At 38.3% G+C, this 24,479-nt stretch overlaps 2 protein-coding genes across 2 annotated transcripts in view; one reads left to right on the top strand and one right to left on the bottom strand.

Annotated features, from left to right (window-relative positions):
- Positions 1–10,616, top strand: part of htra1b (HtrA serine peptidase 1b) — a 37,634-nt gene extending 27,018 nt beyond the window's left edge. Inside the window, exons 4-9 of the mRNA XM_079850710.1 lie at positions 4,850–5,044; positions 6,485–6,517; positions 6,863–6,977; positions 7,097–7,154; positions 7,356–7,451; positions 9,967–10,616. Of these exons, the coding sequence (XP_079706836.1) occupies positions 4,850–5,044; positions 6,485–6,517; positions 6,863–6,977; positions 7,097–7,154; positions 7,356–7,451; positions 9,967–10,135 (666 nt within the window). The 3' untranslated portion in view covers positions 10,136–10,616. The remainder of the gene's footprint in view (positions 1–4,849; positions 5,045–6,484; positions 6,518–6,862; positions 6,978–7,096; positions 7,155–7,355; positions 7,452–9,966) is intronic.
- A 3,806-nt stretch (positions 10,617–14,422) lies between these two features.
- Positions 14,423–24,357, bottom strand: cUnh10orf88 (chromosome Un C10orf88 homolog). The gene is made up of 6 exons (XM_079850716.1): positions 24,028–24,357; positions 22,269–22,466; positions 20,101–20,173; positions 19,819–20,019; positions 18,209–18,516; positions 14,423–17,118 (listed from the first exon to the last, which is right to left on the bottom strand). Exons 1-6 carry the CDS (start codon positions 24,195–24,197, stop codon positions 16,944–16,946), a joined length of 1,125 nt encoding a protein of 374 aa, XP_079706842.1. The 5' UTR covers positions 24,198–24,357; the 3' UTR covers positions 14,423–16,943.
- Between the last annotated feature and the right edge of the window lie 122 nt (positions 24,358–24,479).

Below are 24,479 nucleotides of genomic sequence, written 5' to 3'. Positions count from 1 at the left end.
GCGCCCCCTAGCAAGAGAGAAAACACTTCTCTGTTATGCCATTCCAGACTCTGTCTACGAAGCAAAGAGAAGTAGCAGAGTCTGGTATTACCAGGCTAGTATTATAATATTGCAGCTGTTATAATATAACAACATAACAGCTGAATGAACAGAGCTATAAAACTTTATCAAGGCTGTGTCTGAAACCTAAAAATACAGACAGTATATATAGAAAGGCATCAATGCATCTGAATTAAATGTTTGTGTATACAGTAAATGTATCCTTAGCTGCCTATTGTCACATTCAAGTTAGTTTGGACTCGTTATGCCTACGTCACTCATTTGTTGTCACGGACACTAATCACGTTCAGCTGTGCTCTCATCATTCACCATCATTAACACCTATTATGTTCAGTTCTGTTTCAGTCCAGTGTCGGTATTGTCTATGTTCAGTGTATGTTGCTATCTGTTTGCCTTGTAATTGAATCTCTTGTGAATAAACCTTTGTATTGGATATTACGTCTTCCTCATCTGTCTGCCAGCAACCACCCGTGACAGAATACCGGACCAAACAAGTGAATGCATTTGTAAGATTTTTTCTAACGCATTTTGTACGATCGACTTTCCGGCAGTTAAACTCATGTGCCTTGAGCAGGGAGAATGCTCTCTTGAGGAACATTTAGAAAAAATTCTGGATCTCGCCCATCAGACCACCTTCCCTGATAACTGTCTATCAGTTATCCGGGGAGGTTCATCGAGGGAGCTTTGCAACATATACAGAGTGGGTGCTGGCGTTCAACGGATCTGCGTTCACCATCGAGGATACCGCCAGCCTCACTTCCCAGCCAGAACCACCCAGACGGCGAGGATCGTCGTCGACCTGAGTCCACCGCAGGTAGCGCGACGGAGACCACTGCGATGAATGAGCCCATGCCCACAAGAGCAACCGAGGACCACATCGCCACGGAGCCCGAGCAGCGTGCGCCTGACAGGTGTGTGAGCCGGACGAGCCATCCATTGCCGAGGGAGTACTAGTGGACGTCGAGGGTTTGGAGGTGAGCCCCTCCCCCTCCCCCTTCAGTCTCTACCCCAGTCTCAAGCCATCTGTGCCACCCAGTCATCTGTCACCCTTCAGTCCCTCGACACCACCTCTGCCTCTCAGTAGTTTGGTACAACCTCGGACCTGTCGGGAGCCATCTTCTCCTGGGCATAAGGAGCCTGAGCCTCTGCCTGCAGCCTCAGTGTGCTACGCTCTGCCTCGACCTGTCGCCCTGGCTCTCGAACCTGCGCTCCTTCCACCCTTGACCTCTGCGTGGACCATCGGCCATTCGGTCTCGCTCGGCACGTCGGCTCCACCGAGGTCAGACATCGCTTCACCTCTGCTACGGACTTGCGGACTGTCCGCTGCTCTCTGGTCCTCCACCCCTTCTGCTACGGCTTGCTCCGCCCTACCTCAGGCTCCACCTCCGCCCTTGGTCGCTTCAACTCGCCCTCAGACCTCCGAATCTCCACCTCGCTCTTGGGAGGTCGCCGCCTCCAAGATCTTCACCATCTCTCCACTACCTCGGCTCATCAGCTGCACGGTGGGCTCCATCCTCGCCACCGTCGTCTCCGGTCAGACACATGGCGGCCCTCATCAGTATTCCTCCATGGCTCCTCCCTCCGTCAACGCCGCCGTGGGGCACCACTCTGGCTGTGGCCTGGATGAACAACCATCATGCCCTGCTCAAGGCCACCCCTTGGCTCACTCCACCTTCATCACCACCACGGACTTTGTTGTTCGTCCTCCTCCCGGTCATCCGTCCAACCCCAGAACCATCATCTGCCTGTCTGTGCCATCCCTTCGCTAGCCTCTCATCCTCTTCATCTGCCTGTTTTTGCCATCCCTTTGCCAGCCCCCTTAACCATCCCTTTACCATCCCCTCATCCTTTTCATCTGTCTGTCTTTGCCATCCCTTTGCCAGCCCCCTTAACCATCCCTTCGCCATCTCCTCATCCTCTTCATCTTCTCTTCACGGCGCTAGGTCGTACCTAACGGGAGGGGGCGTTCTGTCACATTCATGTTAGTTTGGACGTTAGTTATGTTTTGTCATCACCTGCCTACGTCACTCATTTGTTGTCACAGACACTAATCACATTCAGCTGTGCACTCATCAGTCACCATCATTAACACCTTTATATGTGTTCAGTTCTGTTTCAGTCCAGTGTCCAGTATTGTCTATGTTCAGTGTGTGTTGCTATCCGTTTGCCTTCCTGTTAGATCTTTAGAGAATAAACCTTTTGAATTGAATCGTATACGTCTTCCTCATCTGACTGCCAGCAACCACCCGTGACACCTATGATATACCACAATCATATACATGTTTTTTGGTGGATAGTGAAAAAAAAAAAAGGTATTTGATGGAATAGTTGAAGGAAGTAAATTCATTCATAAATGTCTGTTTTCTATATCTGTTTTCTACCTACATTTTTCAAAACTACTTACACATGTACTTACAAACATATACAATTCACTGCAGTTTCCAGCTGAAATAAACACTAGAGACAGTAAAACGCCAACATTTTTATCAACAGATTATCGATTCATTTCATGTGGTTCCTTGCACAATTCTATGTTATGACCTCAAGTAGGGTTTAGTGAAGGTGGTACATTATTAACAAATGTGATGTATTAACTAGTGTTGTCAACTCGATTAATCGCGATTAATTGCATATAACATAAAAGTTTGTAAAAAGTATGTGTTATATATATTTGGCTATATATATATATACTCCAAAAAATGCTGAACCAATTGTGAAAGAACCAATTGTGAATTGCATGAAACAAGGCATCAATAATTCCTGCTTAATACTTCCTGCACAAACCTATGTAGGTTTGAAACAAATTTGCATAATGCCAGCCTATGGTCTTCACTGGCTGCCCACGAACAAAGTCTACGTTGACCCGCCCTCAAACAATGTAGCTGTAGCTGAGGCCTAGAAGAGTTTGGTTTGACATGCACTTCCAAAGAATGAGGACTCAAATTGTTAAAATACAAACCCAACCATTGGTTTAAAATTTGTATTAATAAATTCAACCCAAAAGTAGGGTTTGTCCATATTTGACCCAAATTTGGGTTGAAACAACCCAGACCTAAAACTGGATCAGGTGTATAAAAAGACATGCAAATAATTGGAACGCAAGTAGGGAATAACATGGAGGACATCTTCATGTAAACATCAGAAAGCTGTGGTCCTCTTTAGTCTGAGCATCTGAGGTGTGTGGCTTACTCATGGCTCTTTGGGGCCTTTCATTGTCAGCACAATTTGAACATTTCAAAGCACCACAGGGCAAGACATCCCATCAGATTCAGCACATAGAGATGACAGCTGTTTAGCCACAATGTCAAGCTTCATGTTTGGTGTAAAACAACCACTGACCAGAAGAACCCCCTACCAGCTGATGAAAGCATTATGGGTGTGTTTTACTGCCTTGCAGATCAGCTGGCCATATCAGAGCACTTGAGGAAAATGTAAGAGCATTCATCCACAAGATGAACCATACAAAGAATGTGTTAACCCAAAAAGACACAAGCAATAAGTAGGTAAAACAAAAAGTAATAAAGAATCAAAGGAAATCCTTTATATTAAAGTGCCCCTATTATGCTATTTTAAAGGTTCCTAATTTTGTTTTGGAGGTCTCCTACAATAGATTTATATGCATTCAAGGTAAAAAAAATACGTACATTTTCTCATAACCCTTCCTTTCCGAGAGCCTTCTCTGCTCTGATTCGTCAGATGGCCCAGACTGTTGTGATTGGTCTACCACTTATAGTGTGGGTCGGAAACGAAACGGCCATTACCATATCAGAATTTCAGCTCCGGAGTCTTCCTCAGCACTTTTAAACACAGTGATACAAACAGTAACAACACTGTCGTTTTTACCATAACAATTTGAGTCCTCATTCTTTGGAAGTGCATGTCGAACCAAACTCTTCTAGGCCTCAGCTACAGCTACATTGTTTGAGGGCGGGTCAACGTAGACTTTGTTCGTGGGCAGCCAGTGAAGACCATAGGCTGGCATTATGCAAATTTGTTTCAAACCTACATAGGTTTGTGCAGGAAGTATTAAGCAGGAATTATTGATGCCTTGTTTCATGCAATTCACAATTGTTTTATCTTTTGGGAGACAATAACTCTGCAATAGTTTACAATAACTTTGCAGACATTTTATATTCACAATCAGCTATATTACGCTCTACATGAAAGGTAATATCTGGAAAAGCATTATAGTGACACTTTAACCTAACAGAAATGGTGGCACTTGAAGTGGGAAACATTTGCATGATGATGCCGGAGAGTTACAATTAAAATAAATGTTTCCTCCCAAAGGGAAATCACATTCAAATATCCTTAATATCTCAGTTTCTCCTTCAAAGCAATGAAATTAAATGGAGTATATTGCTTAGGTCTCCTGCTTCTCAGATGTTTCTCCTTAGAAAAAGACCTCAGTAATCTCACGTGTGCCTTTTCTATAGTTCTCAACAATGAGCAGGTCTCAAACTGAGAATTCAATCTCCTGAGCTGTAGAGAGCAAACTATGAGCAATAACATTTGCTTTTGGGAAGGAGGAAAAAACAGCTTGAAGATTTAGGCCTATTTCATTTCTGTTAATTAATGATTGCTAAAATATTGAATGATTATTAGATTTTTAATAATTGTATTTATTTGAGTAAATATAATTACCGTAATAATATATTGAAGAACTTATTTTAATATATCTATATTAAATCTACTTATTAAAATATAAGTTTAACTTGAATTCAATGATTGATTATGGCCCAGGACAATAGTGTCAAAGCCTCATGCTGTCTTTTATTTCATATTGCAGACGAAACTCCCAGTGCTGTTGTTGGGCAGATCAGCTGATCTGAGACCAGGCGAGTTTGTGGTCGCTATCGGCAGTCCGTTCTCCCTTCAGAACACAGTGACTACAGGCATAGTCAGCACCACCCAGAGAGGCGGCAAAGAGCTGGGTCTGCGTAACTCTGACATGGACTACATTCAGACAGATGCCATCATCAATGTGAGCTCAAACACTACATTTGATCATATATTACATAAACTGTCTTTGTTTGCTAAGTGGATCAGTGACATGATGCTCAGTTTTGTCTATATCTGTTAATAAGAAAAATATTTTTTATTTAGACAATGACTTGAGTACTGCTGCATGCTGACAGCAGCGTGTCTGTGTATCTATTGGCAGTAGCAAGTCTATACTTGCTCTACAGCATGTGTGGCATGATCTATTGATCTAGTCCACCAAAATCAAATATATTAACATTGCCATAACCATTAGCATGCCAAAACTACTTTGAGAGTTGTTATGATTGAAATATCTACTAGTTCAGCCATGTAACTCTAGAGGGCGCAGATAAGTCCTTTAAATGAAATCTGCAAGCAATCACTCTATTGTGACATGGCACAAGATGATTGGCCTCTGCTTATTCTGCAGTCAATGAGATCGCTTGCTCAACATTTAAATAGTCAGGTTCAATGTACACTGTAGGCTAGTCCTGCAGCGGGCTATCAGAGTTCGTCTGAAACCCTCCACCTCCCCAGCTCCACCTGTCTAGATCTGCTATGCGATTTAGTATGTTGTGATGGAGCGGCTGCCTCCCCCTTATTATCAGCGCCACCCTATCCGCGTTCACGACAGGAGTGGGTGTGAAAGAGAGAAGGGGCGCGGAAACAACCAGGACTGGTGGCTGTTAAATGCAGAGTTAGTCTCTTCCCCCGTGCATGCACACTGGTGTCCTCATGGGCCCAAAAGGGGAGCATGGAGGGTTTCCCGCACCGCCATATGGACTGAGTCACCGGACCCATAGTCTTGCGTTGCCAGACCTTCAGACTGACGGCAAAAGGTCTGGACTCCATAGCAGCGTTCATTGGCCAAGGACCTCCCAGAGGGTGTCTGACTGACATGTAAAGCAACCAATCACAGTTCGTTTTGTTCCGCGTCATGTTAAGGGGCGTGTAAAACGTTCAGCCAATGGTCTGTAGGCGCAACGTCTGAGGCTGAGACTACCGGACTCGTGGTCCGTATGGAAAACACTCGTTTGCGCCGACTGGTTAGGATGCCGGTCCGCCATTCTCTCCATGTGCCGTGGCCTCAGGGAAGATGAGCTGCCGAGGAGAAGCACACACGCCGGACCCTTACCTGAATCCATCCTGACTGAACACTGCCCCTCCTTCATGATTCCCCGGCACAACAAAGACACCAGATCCTCTGTTTATTTGGACACTTTTCCCTTTGAACACTTTCCTTTTTAGACTTTTTTTTAATGTTTTATTTATAGTAATACACAGTGTGTCTGTTTGTCTATTGGCAATAGCAAGTACATACTTGTTGTTATGATTTAAATATATATATACATGACCCATTAGTGGCAAAGAGCTCTTCACTATATAGAGAAAAAAAAGAATCACACACATTTCATAAACCCAAACTCTTTCTGTGTTTCAGTATGGCAATTCAGGAGGGCCACTGGTGAACCTGGTAAGATTTTTACTTTGTTATTATGTCCTCCCCATATGCAAATAATTAAACCAGCTTGAGTCTTATGTGATAGTGAATTAACAGGAGTGACAGAAAGCAGCCAGGACCAAGTTTACACAGTCGATAATGTTTATGGCAAGTCTTTCTGAGCCTGGAAACATATGTTGTTGGCAGAAAGACTGTGTGTTGAGTCAGCCGTGAACACAAACACATGCGTGCATTCATAATGATCAATGTCGGAAGCATCACATTGTGACAGGAAGACATCTGTGCATGCAGATGTGCGGTGTGTTTGTGTGAGTTCACATTACATTTGTGTCTTCACTCTTGTGTCTGTTGCTGTAGGATGGTGAAGTGATAGGAATCAACACGCTGAAGGTGACAGCAGGAATATCCTTTGCCATTCCTTCTGATAAGATCCGGCAGTTCCTGGCTGAGTCTCATGACAGACAGGCTAAAGGTCAGGAGCAAAATAATGGACTAAAATGTGCTAAATCAAAAATATCTACTCTATTTAAACACACTAAAATGTGATTGAGATTTATAGTATCAATCAATAAATATCTCTTTATTTTTCAGGAAAAACGGCCACAAAAAAGAAGTATATTGGTGTGAGAATGATGACATTAACCCCAACGTGAGTCACAAATGCAGTGCATGCTTTCTGAATACTGTTGTGTGTTTATGATTGTGATTCTAGAGGAACATTGAAATCAAATGAATCAGCCATCTAAAATTAATCATTTCAAATTGTATTATCCAATACACTTAGTAAAAGCTGGATACCAGCAAACATGACATTTAAATCTGTACTTCCTATGAATCTGTCACTCATTAGACTTGCTAAGGAGCTAAAGGAGAGACAGAATGATTTCCCAGATGTCACCTCTGGAGCATACGTCATTGAAGTTATCCCGAAAACACCAGCTGAAGTGTAAGTCCATCGCACCACGTGAAAGAATGAAGTCAGGTGGTTGGAGGAATTTTATACATTTTACAATTAGTAAAAGCTAATGTGCACATTCAAACCTATGAAAGCTTATTTGAATAAAAAAGGTAATTGAGACATTTTATCTCACAATTCAGACTTTTTTTCCTCAGAATTGCAAGTTTATATCTCAATTCTGAGGAAAAAATGTCAGAATAGTGAGATATAAACTCGCATTGTGAGGAAAAAAAGTCCGAATTGCATGTTTATACCTGACAATATTCCGCAATTTTGTCATTTTTTCTCTGAATTTTTTATTCCATGGAGGAAACAAGCTTCCATACTAACCAGATAACAATAAGAAGTTCAATGATTTGGCCATAGTTTCATATTTGATGCTGTCTTTACCATACAACTGCTCTATTTAAATACATATTTTACTGATTTAAATGAACAGTTTTGGGCTTTCTAAATGCTGAGGCAGCAGTTTTTTCTTGTTTCTTTGCCTTAGGCAAAGTTTTTGCAACTAAAATTAACTTTTGGGATTTCATTGTGTGTGGGTGAACATTCACTCACAAGTAGCCATATGATTCCACTCAATCTTAGCGTAAATGAGATGATGTGAACAGTACATAAGTGGCCACTTCCTGTCATTGTGGGTAGCCCATTTAGAGCTAAGTGAGTTGAATGCTGCAGTATTGGGGATTTTTCCATAAATGCACATAGTTACAATTTGTGGCTAGAGAATTTACAGAGAATTACTGTGAATTAGAGCATGATCAGTTAAATGTAACAGTATATCGAATTCGACAAGAGCCATTTTAAACAGTGTGTAAATGGCCCATTCTCAGGAAATAGCCTGGCAAGCCAGACCTACATCAAGATGTTAGGTCTGGCAACTCACCATAGACACGGCTCAATCCGAGGGGCGGGATAAACGGCTGTCTTTCAAATTCCCTCTGCACGCAATAGGACAGCGCTTCAACCAACCAGAGCGTTTTCCCAACAGCGGAGCTAACGTTAGATGATAGATGATAGACAACTTTTGAATCTGGCCGGCAAAACTACGAACACATCTTCCTTTTTTATGAATGACTTAAGTGCCGTTCTTTGCTCTTTTCTCAAAGAAAAACGTAACTCCAAGTCCTCCAGAGTCGCAGCCAAAGCCGATTCGAAAGACTGTTCTCCAGCAGCAGCAGCCATTCTTTGTTTTCAAGTAGCAGGTAACCGTCGCAACTCTGTCGTCATTATGTTAAGCCCGCCCCGCCTACTCTATACACGATGTGATTGGCCTGACCCAATTTAGGTTTTTACAGCTCCGAAAGTCAACGGAGAGTTGCTAGACTACCCTGGCTGCAAAATACATTTTGCTGCCGCTAGGGTGCGTCTAGATTTCTAGGCTGAGGAAATGGTGCATTTGGGGGAAAAAAGGACTAAAACCTAAACAAAAAAAAAAATACAACTAAATTTGAGGTTGCTGCAGAACTTTCAAGAAATCATATTTTCACGAGTACCAGGGCGATAACCACCACAGACATTTGCATACCCTTCAAAATCCAGATTAATACTCAATGTGCATTTAATACTGTAGATACAGTTGTTGAGTAAATAGAGTTATTGGTAATTAAATGAATTTATAACTCATGACATTTTCTCTTTCAAACATGTTACGTCAAACCTATTAACTTTAAAAAGTTTCAGTGTTGGATGTTACATGAATATAAATGTGAACATAATGAAATACTGATATGAGAAATTTTTGTTTAATATCTTTCCATTAAATATGATGTCAGAAAGATCCAACAATCCATTTTTAGATGAGAAATGTCAAAACAGAAAATGTGGGGATGAAAGATTTTGAAAGCATGACGTATATATATATATATATATATATATATATAAAAATGTATTTTTGAAAAAATCTACACAGTGAAAGCATGATATTTAAGTAAAACCCTATCAGTAGTAAGCACTATTTCCTGAGAGTGAGCCAAATATTCTGAAACAGAGGAAAAATTCTCACTAAATGATGTTTTATAAACAAAGTTCGGGAGGAGCACGTTCAAATGATCAATCAATCAATCAATCAGCTCGTCATCAAACAATTACCATGTCTACCCTATCAGCATGAGAGGAAGTATATATATATATATTCACTCTGTCAACTCACCTAACATTCCTTGACAGTTTTCAGCATCCCTCCACCACACCGACTCCTCACTCTTGGCTTGTTCTTTCACAGCCAGGAATACGGGGGGAGTACTCTGGGTTCAGGCCGAATACCGAGCCCGGAGCCCTCTCCTCGGACAGCACGCCAAATACGCATTTATTCTATCTGACTTATTTGTAAGTGTGAACTCGTGAAACAATCAAGCGAGTTAATGACATCACCTCCTTTAAACTATGTAAAAATCAAAAAACCTATTACTGTTTGGTAATGGGAATCCAATAATGTGAAGCCAATAAAAGCACAGTTAGACCAATTAAGATAATTTCAACTGCTTCCTGTTTTGTTTTCTAGTGGCGGTCTGAAGGAGAGTGATGTCATAATCAGCATTAACGGGCAGAGGATCACGTCAGCTAGTGACGTCAGCACATCCATCAAGAGAGACGAGAGTCTGAGAGCGGTGGTACGACGCGGCAATGAAGACGTCATTCTCACAATCATTCCAGAAGAGATTGACCCTTGACCTCCCTCATGCTCGCCCATGAGCTGGTTCTCAGACTTTTACTGAGTGTGTGTCCGGAGCCACACTCTTGCTAGAAATCTTAGTGAACACTTTCAAACCCAACCATTCATCCAATCTGAATATTGCTCTCAGCTTAGACCAGGAAATGTCCATTCTTACTTTTTTCCAATATATGAAGTCATTTTCTGTTTGTTCATCGGTATATCATGATAGAATGAGCCTTTTGTGAATAGAGAATTTAGCGCTGGGTAGTTCACTGACAATCCGAAATGTATATAATTTCTCTGTTCCAAAACCTAGTAAACTGCCAGCTTTTGTGATGAGCAGGATGATTCCATTCAAGTAGCCTAAATGTTGATTATAAATAATCTTGTTTTATTCATTACTGAAAAGTATCTACTAAAATAATTCAGTGTAATTAAAAAGAACTGTTTTACCCAATATTTGCATGTGAAATGTATTTTTATGCTTACCCTGATGGCACACACACATTGTGGAGATGTGTTTTTGATGTGCGCATTTTCATCTGGTTTAATCTGCAATACGTCGCTTCCTGTCAGATGTTAAAGGAATAGATCATCCAAAAATTTTAATTCTGTCATCATTTACTCACCCTCTAGTTGGTCCAAGGATGTAAAAAACAGCTTGCATCACAATAGGTGTAATTGTGATTGTCAAAACATTTGGTAACTAAACAGAATTTTATTAAGTTTAGTGACAACATGTTATAATGTTTACATGGTACAATGACTGGTAGGCTGTTTGTATTATTGCTAAAACACAATTTTCACGATTTCAATTCAATTCTTGGGATTTGATTTCAATCTTGATTCAATATTGACTCATTTGGATAAATATTAGGTAGGCTGATAGCCTACATGTTAATTTTTCTGAAAAAAAAAAAAAAAATCTCACAATGCTGTAAACACAGAGAGCCCTATCAGCTGACCATTATTAAAGGTTAAAAATAACAAATTAAATATAATGCGGTTTTCATTAATAACAATTATTTAATGACACAAGTATGAATATATTAAATATGTAATATAGTGCACATATTTAGCAAAATCCTCCTCTCCACAGCTTTTTTTCCAGTCGTGCTATGGTAATTAAATGGCTTTCCTGAGGTAAATGTAACATTCTGTGCCATAATTGTTTTTCTGCTGTTTTATTGACCTCTTACCGTGGTTGAAAAACACTGATTGATCGATATGTATGAGGCTGAGGCATATACCTTTCGGTAAGGATTACTGTATCCTTAAATAAAAAGTAACAGATGATCGGTTTACTTGAACTGAGGCGCTACAGCGATCTGTCACGTCACATTTACAAGCGCCAAAACTGTATTGTCTGAATGTCGTAATAAAATGGACAGAACCTGAGAGCTGAGAATTTTTTTCATATCAAAAGTAACCTGCTCTGTCTAGTCTGTCGGTGTCAGTAGCCGTTTCTCAATGTCAAGGAAGTGCCCTCTTTGCTCCGCGATTTTTCTCTGCGTGAGAAAATGGATGTGTGTGAGAGTGTGTGAAAAGCGTGAGTCTCACGCTGAATGAGTGAGAGTTGGCAGCCCTTAAGTCCATGAAAAACAAACTGGTTTAGATTGTATGGACACAGATGTTTTCCAGATGTGTGTGCTATCTGGGTAGAGTAGCCTATAATGTTGTTAGCTTAGCAATTTGCTAACAGCTAACTACTGTAATCGGTTGTGTCTCCCATGAGGCGCACTTATTTGTACTGCGTGCACTAACGTTACAGCTGCCTATGTGTGTTCCAAATCGTTCACATAAGGTTACATGGCAGTTACTGTCTTAGCAGCAGGCAGCTCACTAGGTTTTGGAACAGACTGTGTATTTCGTACTTATGTATCAGCAAGGCATCATGAAATGTTGTATGCATTCAGCTTTCTTCATGTTTTATATTTACACTAAAATCTCAGACTTGACAATATTTGAGAAAGAATTGTGGGCATACATTCTCTTCTTTAAATGTTTGTGTGTCTGTTTGTCAGACGGCAATTTCAGAAACGAAATTAAAGAAGGTTAACGTTTTTAAATCGTTTTAGCATTGCAGTGTTTCACTTCACAATCATCAACAACTGATGATGTGGAGAGATGCAATACTAGATTGAACTGGCCCCTTGGCAAGAAATAATCTAGCAGGGAATATGGAGGCAGTGAGTGCCCAGATTCGCTCTATTAAACATTCTCAATAGTTCAATAGAGATTTTAATAGAGGTCCTGCTGTGTCGATCTGGTTCTGTTGAGGTCCTATCCATTTTCAAAAAAGGGACTCATACAACTCTGTGAATTTGATTATGATTGCCCTTTAATAAATTTTACTCAAAATCACGCCAAATCGCTGAGCTCATCGCGTAGGCCTACATGTGGGTCCCATCTATCACAAATAACCTCAGAACTCATTTAACATGATTTTTGCCCAGCAAGTCATCTTCCTGGATGAATTAATCAATCAGGTTTTGTTTTTACGGTTAGGTTTGGAAATAGGAGCTTATTCAACATATTCACTGTCATTTTCTTTTGATTTTTGGGGTTGTGGTATTGGGATTGGCGCTATAAACTTAAGAGGGAGCTGAGGAAGTCTTTGGAATATAAATAAATAAAAATGTCATGATAAATTTCTGGCCAATTTTCACAAACTTTTTATCCAGTTTCTGGAACTTGTAATATTACCTAACCCAGGGTAACTTGTACCAACATAGATACAGACAAACTACAGTAGTAACTTATTTGGCCTATAATGCTTTGATTCATCCAAAAAATAAATAAATACATGTATTTACAGATATATATTTTTGATATATTTAAAAACAAGAAAATTATATTTTTATTCTGCAAGGATGTTAAATTGATAAAAAAAAGTGATAGTAACGATTTATATTGTTATTATAAATGCTGTACTTTCTAACTTTTTGTTCATCAATTAATCCTGAAAAAATGATCACAGGTTCCAAAAATATAATAATAAGCAGCACAACTGTTTCCAACATTGATAATAACTAAGTATCAAATCAGCATATTAGAATGATTTCTGAAGGATCATGTGACACTGAAGACTGTAATAGCTGATGAAAATTCAGTTTGCATCACATAAATTATAGTTAATAATAGCTTTATTGTGTGTGTTTTTATTGTTCCATGACCTACAAATTATGTAGATCCAAAAACGTTCCACTTAGCCATGCTTTGCCTTAAACTCTTTGAGTTTTACTGTTAAAAACATATTGAATCCGGAAAACAATAACAAAAACAATCCAGTAATATGATACATGGGATCAGTTGTGAAATGCTGCCCTCATTAGTTGATTTACTGGAGGCACAATGTGATCTGTTCAGAGGCAGGAATATTATACCATTCTAGGCATTATGTAAAATGTACAAAAGTCTTACTCAATGTCATGATAATAATCAGCAAATTATTACATTGTACTCAATATGTCATTTGGCACACAAGTTACACAAGCAGTGTCTAATTCACAGCATATGTGGTCAAATAAGGGATGTTTTTCCTTTGCACTTTGTAGGATGACTTCAGGCTCTGGACTCGAGTAACAGGGCGGGCTTGCGTTCATTTCCTCTTTATCGTCGCTTTAGTTGATCTTGGTAGGACACTGATAGCTGGGGTCAATCTCAGGGCAGAGATCAAATAAAATGTCCAATATGAGATGCAGACAGAATTAGGTCATTTATTTAAAACTCCAAGTCATATTTTACTGGCATTCTGAAATGTCATTTGCTGTGCATTTGTATGGGGACTAATACTGCCAAATGTGTGACTGTTACATAATATTACCCCCCAAAAAAATATTACATCAAACATCCTCAAAACATAACAGTCTCTCTTTTAAAGACATGGAATACATGTCTGATTCATATTTTAAAGACAGTTAAACACATTTTCTCTCTCAATTCTGTAATGTAAATAAAACACAAACAAATGAAAAACCTAATACAACAATGAAAATCATTCTGTCCAAACACAATCATAATTTATTGTTAATTTAAATCAGCATAAATCATATCGAAAAACAGCAAATGCTTCGATGGTGTGTTCTGCCATGAATGAAGAGTTCAGATGCAAAACCCTCTAAATCTGTCAGATTTCTTTTCTTGAGCATTTTCTTTTTTTTTTTTATCAGGCTCCTATGTTCACGTTCAGTAGTTTCATTTTAAAGGTAATGATAAGGTTATTAGTGAGTTTTTTTCCCAAAAATGTCACTTTAGACCAGGGGTGCCCAATCCTGCTCCTGGTGATCGACTGTCCTGCACAGTTCATCTCCAACCCTAATCAAACACACCTGAAGCAACCAATTAAGGTCTTCAGAGCACGTCAGGATCACTTGAAAATTAAAGGCAGGTGTGTTTGATTAGGGTTGGAGATGAACTGTGCAGGACAGTCGATCGCCAGGAGCAGGATTGGGCACCCCTGCTTTAGACAATTCATTGGTTTTTAACAAATTCGATTTTCTTTTGCGTCAAAACCAGCTAAATCCACTTGTGCTTTTTTTCGCAAAAACCTCTAAATCCACCTCTTTGGGACAAGACATAGTTAATAGTTGAAAAAGCACAATCATTTCAAAACTAAACAGTAGACAAACCTCTTTACACGGGGTTGAATGAGATCTGCGATTATTTGCAAATCCCACCCCATTTCTCTGCAGTCACCCTTCAGCCCTGTCTGAATAAAGGCAAAAGCCCCACAAATATAAAAAACAAAACAGAAAGAAAGATTTACACACAACAGTGATCCGATTTCTGCTTCAAACTTTGTGACTTTTAACTTTTGTTGGTCAGAGCTTATTTTTTGCAATAATCCAAAAGCCAATGGAAAATCCATTTGGGTTTTTATCAACTACAAAAAATGTCATGGCTGCAGCATTCTGTTTGATTGGAGAGAATAACCAATCCACTACAATAAACAACCAATTTATGACATGCATTTAGAAAATAGATCGGGTGAATTTTCATTTCATGCCAGCTTTAAAGCCGTTTACTCCATTTCAGTCCATGAGCGCTTGCATGAAGTGTGGCAGCAACACGACTTTGTTGATTCAGTTGGGCCGGTTTAACTCTGGTCCTGGGGGATACTGGCGTGGGTGTTTGCACAAAAACAGCCGCTGTTCATCAGCGGTACCACCTCCACAGCTGACCCATTTCTCAGTGGTTACAAAACCCCTTCTGAAGTGGATGTCTCACTCAGTCATAAGAAAACAACAGCTCACTGTTAGAACAATTCTGCCCATTGAACATCACTGTGGTTTAGAGAGGAGACACCCATGTCAATCTGGATTGAGTCTCACATGACAAGGCAAGGACCAACATGGTCACAGTGGAAAGTTACTCCAAGAGGTCAAAACTGCTCATTTGGAGCTCTTTTGGTTAATTTTCATTTCATGTGGCGTTTCCTTTAGTGTGGAGTTTGTTCGTCCAGCTGTGTTTTCTTTGCTGTTCCCAAGCACCACAACTCTCCTTCACGGTAGATGGGTGCCTGCCAAGAATAGCACAAGTTCATGTTCATAGGATGCATGAGAGGGTTGTGGAGAAGGTAGACATGGTTGTCCGCAATGCAGGATATGAGACAACTAAAAGTTCACGTACCACTGAGAAAAAACTAGGTGAATGAGAAATGCAAGAAGAACTTGAATAGGAGTTTTTGGGATTATAGGATTTTCCATTCAAGGAAAGCTCTGGGTTCAAAAGTTTGTGCGACTTGCTCCCAATTACTACAAAAAAAGTTTGATTCGTCACTCAATATGCAAAACTAGTTTATAGTAACACATTCATACTAGAAGTCTAGGGGGCAAGTGTACTGAATGGTTTTAATGCAGAAAAGTGAAAAGGGCTTTGTCTTATTCAGTTTTGCATTATGTTACCTTTCAGACTTTTGCAAAGAGTATGTAAACGTGCAAAGTAGCCTGAAAGTGCACAGGGTTTTGGTGCTGTTTGCGTCTGAGTGAGAAATGAATGTAATTTGAAATATGCAGTCACTGAATGCATTTTGTGCCAAAGCAATGCTGAATACTCCACAGTTTAGCCCAAACTGTTTTGAAAAGAAAGAAAGAAAAAAAAGTGTAATAATGAACCCAGCATGTTCTTTTAAGCATTGCCATTAATATGGCATGAAAGTGTTATTTGATAAGAAAACAAGTTCATCAGTTCATCAGATATATAACAGTGCAACAGTATTCTTAGTATAAACGGCATTTTAATGTTGTTCTTTTTTTGTCCTTAGTTCTCTAGTATGAACATAATAAACATATCAACATCATTTACAGTGAAAAATACTCTATACTTGACACTGTCAGTGCAACCATTGTTTGTAAATAAACTGTTTGTTAACATTTTTCCCAAATGAAAATATGCAGCTTATGGTATAATAGTCAGAATATCAGAAAAAAATTATTGTAGCAGCATGAGTATAGTATCTTTTGGATAAAATAATTTATACATAGTATCAACAGTGTTAAGAACAGTTCCTCAAGTATTTGTGAAAATCACCTGATACTGTTTGTGGACTCAAGTTAGTGAACCGACTCGACAAGTTGTTAATTACTGCACAAACCAATCAGTACAGTCTCTTCCGAGGGACTCTTGAAGACCAGCGATTGCTGTTTAAACTGGAAAACATTTCCATGCAAAGCAGTAGAGACTGCTGGCAAAAGAAAAATGTTAAACCATTTTTGTTATAAAGGGATAGTTGACATGATTTCTGCTTAAATATCCCTTTATAAAATATTATGGGTGTCATTGAAGCAAAAGCTCAAGGCGAAGTTCAGGTTATCTTGTGCTGTTTACTGGTGTTGTTTATGAGCGAGCGCCTGCTGAAGCGTGACCTCCAGTCTCTGCTGAAGAGCGTCTAGACGCAGGTCCAGATGTTCCTTTAATCTTCTCTCCATCTCATCCATTCTCTTCTCTACAACTGTCTCCAGAAACTTCTCAAAGCCTCCACAGCACATATGACCCTCCCTGTAATACAAGAAAAAGAAGATATATATGGTGAGTGGACAAACTAAAGGAAACATTAAATACATCAGAATGAAGTGTCCCTATTATGCTTTTTCAGATATTCAGATATGTGTAATGTAGCTGTTCGTGAATGTAAAATGTCTTAAAATTTGAAAGATCAAAGTGCAAGATAAATAAAGTTCTGAATTGCCAAAATGAGTCGTCAGTAATTCCAGTCTTACTTCTTTTGAACAGTTGGTCCCAGGTTACACTTTTAAGTAATCTTGCTGATTTGCAAAGCAAGCATGTCATCCTCATCACAAAATTATGATGTAGCATACACACACACACAAAACCTTAATTCTTCAATGGCATAAACTCAAAAATATGCTGGAAAAATTCCTCAGAGATTTTGGTCCATATTGAAATGACAGCAACATATAGTTGCTGCAGATTTGTTGGCATCCATGATGCAAATCTCCCGTTCCGCCACATCCCAAAGGTTCTCTAGTCTAGTGGATTGAGATCTGGTGACTGTAGACAGGTAGATATTTGAGTAGTGAACTCATTACGTTCAAGAAACCAGTCTGAGATGATTTGAGCTTTGTGACATGGCGGATTATCCTGCTGGAAGTAGCCATCAGAAGAGTAGTACAATGTGGTCATAAAGGGATGGACATGTTCAGCAAACAATACTCGGTGGTGTTTAAACGATGCTCAATTGGTACTTAGGGGTCCAAAGTTTGCCAAGAAAATATCCTCCACATGATTACACCACTAGCAGCCTGACCCACTGATACAAGGCAATCATGTTGTTTACGCCAAATTCTGACCCTACCATCTGAATATCGCAGCAAAAATCAGACCAGGAAAAGTTTTTCCAATCTATTGTCCAATTTTGGTGAGCCCGTTTGAATTGTAGCCTCAACTACTGCTTTATCCTACTAATAAAAGTAATAAAACCTCATGTGTTTATCTGTGCTATTATTCATATTAGTACTCACACTGTTATCACGATGAGCTGGTTACCACAACCAAACATTTGAGTGGCTTCAAAAACTGTGGTAGTTGAACCTCTGTTTATTGAAAACCACACATGACTCACACTTACCGTTCTCCATTCTTCTTTCTCTCTGGAGATGAGGCTTCCTCCAGTCGGAGCTGCGTGACCTGACCGCATACGCTCTGCAGCATTGGAAGCAGGTCTGGGTTTATCGTGCCGGTTTCAGAGCTCAGGAGGGCAGACATGGCACTGGGCATCTGGTTGCTGGAGGACAGAAGCTGCTGGAGGCCAGACGGTGGATGTGGGACTGACTCCGCCCCTGTGGCATCAGAAGCCCCACCTCCTCTTGACAAACAGCCCAAAGCTCCACCTCCCATGAGCAGAGGGATGAAACCATTCAGCATGTCTGACTTATTCTGCACACAGACAAAGAGTGATTGTTCAGTTGTGATGAAGCTGTGTACTGGCTAGTTTTTTTTTTCTTTTTTTCTTTCAAATAAACTATTCTTAAAAAAAAAAAAAACACACATTTTGAGAATTAACATGTTTAAAAAAAGGAGGTGACAAAATATTCATTATGCTGATAAAATTCCAAAACTAAAAATACCAAATATACAGAAGAGTATATGACAGGAAATATGTAAATATAAAACAATACTTTTACTATTCTCAATGCTGCATTTATTTGATGAAAATACAGATATGTAAAATATAAATAACAATAATATTGTGAAATATTACAATTTAAAATAAATGTTTTCTATTTAATTTTTTGTGGAAACTGATACACTAGGTATCAGTAAGTAATATTTAAAAAAATAGAAATTAATACTTTTATTCAGCAAGGACACATTCAATTGATCAAAAGAGACACTAAAGACATTTATAATTTTACAAAAGATTTATATTTCAAATGAATAGTTATTTATCAAAGAATCCTGAATAAAATGATCACGGTTTCCACAAAATTATTATTAAGTAGCAAAGACTATTGAGCAGCAAATCAGCATATTAGAATGATTTCTGAAGGATCATGTGACACTGAAGACTTTGATCACAGAAATAAATGACATTTTACAATATATTTATATAGAAAACAGTTTAAATTGTAATATTTTACAGGAATATAGAAAGTAAACAAAATAAAGCCAAGATCATAACCACATACAAGACAGCCCTCTAAACACCAAATAGCTGAAGCTTTTTTTTTATAAGAAGAAGTGGGCAAAACATTTCGATTTAATGATGTCAGACACTGACAGACTGTTACAAGAAACGCCTACAAGAAATGATTTATGCCAAAGGGGCGAAATTTGCTGAACAGCAGAATATACTGTACAAAAATGGGAGAGGGAACGGGACTTGCCCATGCAAACCTCACCACCACAATGCTTGAGTACTGCTGATATGGTTTGCCAAGTTGTTATGGGTGATTTTTAGTGCATTTCTATGAAGTCTCTAAGTGCTAGGACTGGCTGCTTACAGACACAAGATGTCTTATACAAACCACAATGTTTTATACAACCCATATAAAAACAACAACCATTTTAATCTATTAACGCATTTAACTTGGTCCAGCTATCATTATTATCGATCTATGATACATTTATAATTAACAGAAGTGAGATTCATTAGCACAGTATGTATGTAATATATCAACCATGATAAAAGGACCAGAGGTGTGGTGAATATGCTGTAATAAGAGGCTGGATCCAGACCTTTTGCTGGCACTGCACCAGCTCCATGAGGTTCTGTGCTCCTGGTGAAAGGGTGGTGCCCATCTCCTCCATCATAGTCTGCACACGCTGAAGGTCGATGCCTGGGTCTATACTCGGGCCACCTTGCCTGTCCTTGAGCGTCTCCAGTCCCACACCCACATGGGTGATAGCCACAGAAGAGCGGCCACCAAGAGAGAGCAGCTGTATGGAGACAGCACACGTGATGCTGAGACAACAGACATCAGTTTGTGTGTTTGTGATGTTATTTCCAGCTTTTCTTACCTTCACCTCACAGGAAGCAGCAGGGCTTTCCAGCACCAGATGATTCCTATAGAAATGCCTCTCATCTTCAGAACTGACAGAGAACAGAACAATCAGCAGGTCTTTTAAAATATTCTCTATTACTTTAGGTATAATATGGTATTCATAATGTATATTTTAATGCATTATATGTTTTTTTCATAAATAATTGTAACCAAAGTTAAAATACATTGTAATATGTTCAGATTCCTTGCTACATCTGAAATTGGTTGTTTGTCTTGTGTTTTAATGAATTATACTTTCTAAAGGTGTGTTCAATGAATAGATATGTATTATAATGTATTATAACTGTGGTTACAATGATTCATGAGACCATAAAATGCATTATAAGGCAAAGAATACTTTTATAATGAATTATACATACAGGCTTTAAGTAAAGTGTACCAAATATTCTATAATAAATATGACTACTTCACTAATTCCACAATATACTGAGCTGAATCTGTAAAGTTCAAAATGAGGTACAGCACAAAAATGTTGTGTCTTTTTATCTGTATTTATTCAAAATATTGTTCATTTTAAATTATTATTCCAATTATTATTAAGTCAAGTCAAGTCAAGTTTATTTATATAGCGCTTTTCACAATACAGATTGTATCAAAGCAGCTTCACAGTTTTAAATTAAAATAATACATCAATGTTTGTTTCTAGTGGAAAACGTCCACGTTTGGTAATGCTGATCAATAGTATTGTTGATTGATTAATTAAATTAAATTAAGTATCCCCAACTGAGCAAGCCAAAGGCAACAGTGGCAAGGAACCGAAAAACTCCATCAGGTGACCTAATGGAGAAAAAAAAAACCTTGGGAGAACCCAGGCTCAGTCGGGGGCCAGTTCTCCTCTGGCGTCTATGAACTAGAGGTCGGATTTAACTGTATTATTTATTAATAATATAAATAATAGTATTGACATTAGTATGTTGCCTTCCCATCGCTAATTCATTCACAAACTAATAAAATATACATAGGCTATTACATAAAAAGTAATATAGATCTCATAAAATATTAAAATGTTTATTTATTTGTTTGATTGGCATCAGCAAACATTTATTTTATTTCGAATAAGATTGAAAACATGTTTTTGTTTGAATATGTTCTACAACTCAGTTATGTTATTTGTTATACATTATATTTGTTATGTCATTCAAGTTTGTCAAAAGGTCATTCAACAATCTTTAATACATTTTATTGTTGGTTACTCTTTATTTTAAGGTGACGTTGTTACAATGTAATTACACAAACAAGTAATGAGTCATTAACTACATAGGGTTAGAGTTAGGCTTAGTGTTAGTTGCTTGTAGTTATACATAATTTACTTTTATTACTATAGTAAGTACATGTAACTTTAAACTACTGTATGTCACCATAAAATAAAGTGTTAACGGGACTTTCAAAACCCTTGTTACAATTATCAACAATATCATATTGGCAGCAAATTGTTAATGAAATTAGGGATCTGTATATTATGACACATTAGATATTTATTATACATTTAGTATATTAGCAAAAGGTCACAAAAACAGCATCTGGGAGACGTTAGACTGTGCCAATGTACAGGTGAAGATTGAAATACAATTAAAACAAATATTTAATTTATTACTGTATTTAAGTACTGTAAAGTAAAGCATTGTAGAATAGAAAATTGTTAAATGCACTCTATGTAATTTTATTTTGTTCAAAATTAAATTGTGTTTTTACCCTGATTCACTACGGTAAGCCTACTAATACTATAAGTGTTTATATGTTAGCCTGTGACTGTCTCGTCATATCCATAAATAAAGGACAGTTGCTGCGGCTACTTTGATGCGTGTATGGTGTGGGAGTGGGTGGCATAGGTTAGTTGTCACAGTGAGCGAGAAAGGTTGACATGGAGCAGCTACATCTCAAACCTCCGGGGAAACAAAGAGCAGAGGAAAGTCTGCTGCCAAAAAGAGAACGCGACAGAGCTCGTGATAAAACGAGAATCAACATTGGCTTGGCTTTTCAGAGATAGCGAGAAGCGAGGATGTGAAAGTGACATGGAGAAGGGTTTAAAGATGGCACCTTTTTAATCCAACCAAGATATTTTTTCGCCTGTAGAACCTCTCTTAAAACGAGTATAATTTTTTTTTAAATAAAATAAAAAAATACCCATCATTGTGTGATGTTTGTACTTCCTCTCCACGGCAGGTGCCACAGTATTCTCCAGACAGTGAGTACACTTCAATAGTGCGGGCTTCACTGACAAGCTGAAGACTGCTGATCACAGCTGAAGAGCTGAGTGAACACAGAAGTGTGACGACACATGGCGAGCCCTCCTCAGCTCTCTCCAGACAGACACCTTTACACCTGGGGTCATTAATGTGCAAATATATGAATAGCGAGTCACCAGATACTTTATAATCAGATTTTTTTTTGCATTTAAATGCATTTATAAAAATAAATAAAGATTATTTTATTGTGAAATCAATATCTTATTAAGTATTATTAATCTTTCAGTTAATGTCTTGTGGGATTTGAAACTACAACCATTCAGTTAATTTCTGTCATGACAACTCATTGTTTGACATGGTAATGGATATGACAATGTTGATATGTTTGGTCTTGGCAGAACAGATCTGCTACACTGCTGTGAGCAAGTAAGACATTCTGCTGCTGTACAATATAGCGTGCATGATTTACCCGTAGCAGATCTATACAGGTGGAGCTGGGGAAGGAGCAGGGTTTCTGAAAACACGCTGCAACTGCTACAGTAAATGCTGACCAAGTATTTTGAGTTTGAGAAGCAAGCTCATTGGCTACTGATACAGCAGGGACCAATCAGCTGTGCCCTGTAGAGAATGATGTGATTGCAAGGAGATTGAGTTAAGGACCTGTGCCATCTATAGTTTCATGACAGAACTTTCTATTTCTACTAGGACCCTATGAAATCCATTGTATTTTTTTTCCAAATTCAATTTTATCATTTAAAGGGATACTCCACTTTTTTTGGAAATAGGCTCATTTTACAACTCCCCCAGAGTTAAACAGTTGAGTTTTACTGTTTTCGAATCCATTCAGCCGATCTCCGGGTCTGGCAGTACCACTTTTAGCATAGCTTAGCATAGATCATTGAATCGGACAAGACCATTAAGCATCTCTCTCAAAAAAATGACCAAAGAGTTTCGATATTTTTCCTATTTAAAACTTGACTCTTCTGTAGTTACATCGTGTACTAAGACCGACGGAAAATGAAAAGTTGCGATTTTCTAGGCCGATATGGCTAGGAACTATACTCTCATTCCTGCGTAATATTCCTGTTTTAATTTTTCTGGACCTCAATTTAATGGTTAAATTAAATGTTAGCAATAAAAAAGCATATATAATTAATTGAAAATATAAAACATACAATGTAACACTAAAAGTTTTTAAAAAATTAAAAAATAAATTTAACTACTACTAAATGTTTTAGGCTATCTCAAAGTCCATTTTATTTTCCCCCAAATTTTCCATTTGGTGTTTTCTGAATTCCATTTCAATGGTTTAATAATTATTTTAATAAGAAAAACATGTCACATGAAATCAGTTTGATTTGTAAAACTTTTACTTAATTTATTACTTTTTATTTTTACAATAATAGGGCCCTTTGAAAAAAATGATGTTGTTTGTTTTAATTTTTCTGATGATACACACGTGTAATCAAATGAAGGCATAAACATTAATTTATAAAATCTTTTAATCACATGAAAATTAAACCATTTTTTTTTTTGGCAAAAAAATAAAATAAAAAATAATAATAATAGAATGCTACACAACAGAGGTTTACAGTTAAACTTAAAGAAGAAAACTGTCATTTTAATATCTGTATTATAATTGCTTTCAGAGAGAGGTACATTCTAGAAGCCACCAGCAGCCAATGAAACGGACTCACCTGTCATGGTCAAACCTGCAGTCATCGTTGGGTCTGTTCTCTATAGTTATGGTGAGAATATCCGACAGCTGGATCTGTGATGAGCACAGCCATGAGCTGCGTGCAGAGATCAGACTACCTGTACTCGAGGTCATCCTGATAAAATATCTATATTTCCAGCTAAAACGCATCCACACACTACCCACAATGTGCGCTGGATTAAACCGCTTGTTCCCACGCAGACAAGATCACTGCCATTATATACTGTACACTAAAATCTGCATGTTTCATTTAATGTCACTCCAAAGACTGGTGTGTGAGGGGTTAAAATACATATTTGCTAGTCAAGTTCAAAACAAAAACACTCCATTATCGCACTACTTGTACTGCTATCCGTTTAATAAAATCAATAAAACAGTATATAGACAAACAACGTTGTCCATTCACGTCAACAAAATCACAAGCTCAACAAA

The sequence above is a fragment of the Squalius cephalus genome (assembly GCF_949319135.1).
Source record: "Squalius cephalus genome assembly, chromosome: 19".
Lineage (NCBI taxonomy): Eukaryota > Metazoa > Chordata > Actinopteri > Cypriniformes > Leuciscidae > Squalius > Squalius cephalus.
This window is presented reverse-complemented; position numbering and strand designations above follow the sequence as displayed.